The sequence below is a fragment of the Mya arenaria genome, chromosome 16 (assembly GCF_026914265.1).
Source record: "Mya arenaria isolate MELC-2E11 chromosome 16, ASM2691426v1".
NCBI classification, from domain to species: domain Eukaryota; kingdom Metazoa; phylum Mollusca; class Bivalvia; order Myida; family Myidae; genus Mya; species Mya arenaria.
The window spans coordinates 11,155,919-11,157,614 of NC_069137.1; the positions used below are offsets into that span (position 1 = coordinate 11,155,919).

The window sequence follows — 1,696 nt, forward strand, 5'->3', positions numbered from 1 at the left end:
AACCGGGCATTTGTGGCTTCTGCAAGGCATTTAAAAGTTTAATGGAACTTTGTTATGCTAATAAGGAATGTCAGTATTGAGTTATGAATAAATTATAGAAATTGTTAATATTAACTATCTACAAATCAATTTGATGACAAAACATGTTTTATCAATGTCTGAAATTCCCTTTCAAGATGAAAACAGTTTAATCATTTTATACCTTTCTACATTGACATTTTAAGCTTTCATTCTGTGATGATATGGGACTTATATTATAGTATAGTGATATTTAGAACCAGTGATTGTTACTAATTTTGAATATCACTTCATAGAACTGTGATTGTTTATATGTTGGTATTTAATTATACTGTGATCATATTATACAACTGTTTGCCATACTTATCTTTTAGCAAAATTAAAAAGTAAATGTTCATAGGTAAAATAAATACAATTAAGCAATTACTGCATACCTGTTGTAAGCTACTTGTGCTAAACCTTGGGGGTTCAGATATGGTGTAAGCAGCCATCGCTTACTAGGATAGCCGCTATCACCCAGTAGATGGAACTGTTCATGGCCTCCAAACCCATTATCCAAGAGCTGGGATAGGCCACTTTCTCGCAAATTTCTGGCATTATGAACAGATCCCGGCCAGCGGGCTACAATGTCGATGATTTTGTCATCGCCATCCACAACCTGCACGTTTATACTATGAAACTGTTTCCTGTTTACATACATAAAATTATATTCGTCTTCTGACGGTGCCCTAATTCTTATGTGGGTGCCATTTATGAGGCCCATCACTTTTGGGAAGTTGGCAATTCCCTCAAAAATTGTAGCGTTCCTCCTCAGATCTGCTACATCTGTGGGGAAGGAAATGAACTGTCGTACCAGCCTTGTATCTGACAAGACATTCAGCATTTCTACCAATACTCTTGAAACAGTCGGTTGACTGACACCATGAAAGTCGCAGTCATTCAGTTGGATTGGACCAGACGCGAGATACCTTAAGGTTAGAAGTAGTTTGTGCCTTGCAGAGATGGCATGGTTTCGATACGCTTTTGGCGTTATTTGTCTTGATAATATGTTTTCCACATAATCGATCCCGTCACGATCAAGACGGTATCGATCAACGATTTCACGGTTTGTCAAATCATCCAGATTAGGTCTTCTCTCCATCTGTCAATTCAAGGGAAGAAAGTGATAAATGATTTTAGAACATGACTCATTGTATTATAGTATTACAGTATTACCAAACTGTATCTCTTAGGATTATTAGTATAATATTTTAAATTTAGTAATACTACATTCAGTATGTCCATTCCAGTACATAATTTTATGAAAGTTCATGACGTATAGGTTACAGAAAGAATCATGTATGTGGTATAAAATGAAGATCAAATGAACTTGTAAATTTAAATGTCAAGAGAAGACCTGTAGACTTACTGGTATCGGCTAAACAATCACAATGACACGAGTCATTGCCTCCACAGACCATTTACCACTCACACCACATCTGTTTCCCACATATACACAAAAAAGACTTAACAGTCTATAAGAAGCTGCCTGTATGTCTCAATATATTTACATTTACATGAATCCTGTTCACAACAAACATTTTTCTTAGTTAACAGATATTTAACATTCATAAAATACAAGACACAGATGTCACAGACTGTCATTCTCACATCTCAGTTGAAAACAGTATCCACTTTG

The 1,696-nt window shown here is 35.6% G+C and overlaps 1 protein-coding gene across 1 annotated transcript; it reads right to left on the reverse strand.

Moving 5' to 3' along the window:
- Positions 1 to 433: 433 nt before the first annotated feature.
- On the reverse strand, positions 434 to 1,159 carry LOC128221394 (putative nuclease HARBI1). Its single transcript, XM_052930007.1, has one exon. The coding sequence runs from the start codon at positions 1,157 to 1,159 to the stop codon at positions 434 to 436; it is 726 nt and encodes a 241-aa protein (XP_052785967.1).
- Between the last annotated feature and the right edge of the window lie 537 nt (positions 1,160 to 1,696).

Excerpts from the sequence above, each read along its gene's own strand:
- LOC128221394 (XM_052930007.1), bottom strand. The coding sequence starts at position 1,159 with ATGGAGAGAAGACCTAATCTGGATGATTTGACAAACCGTGAAATCGTT.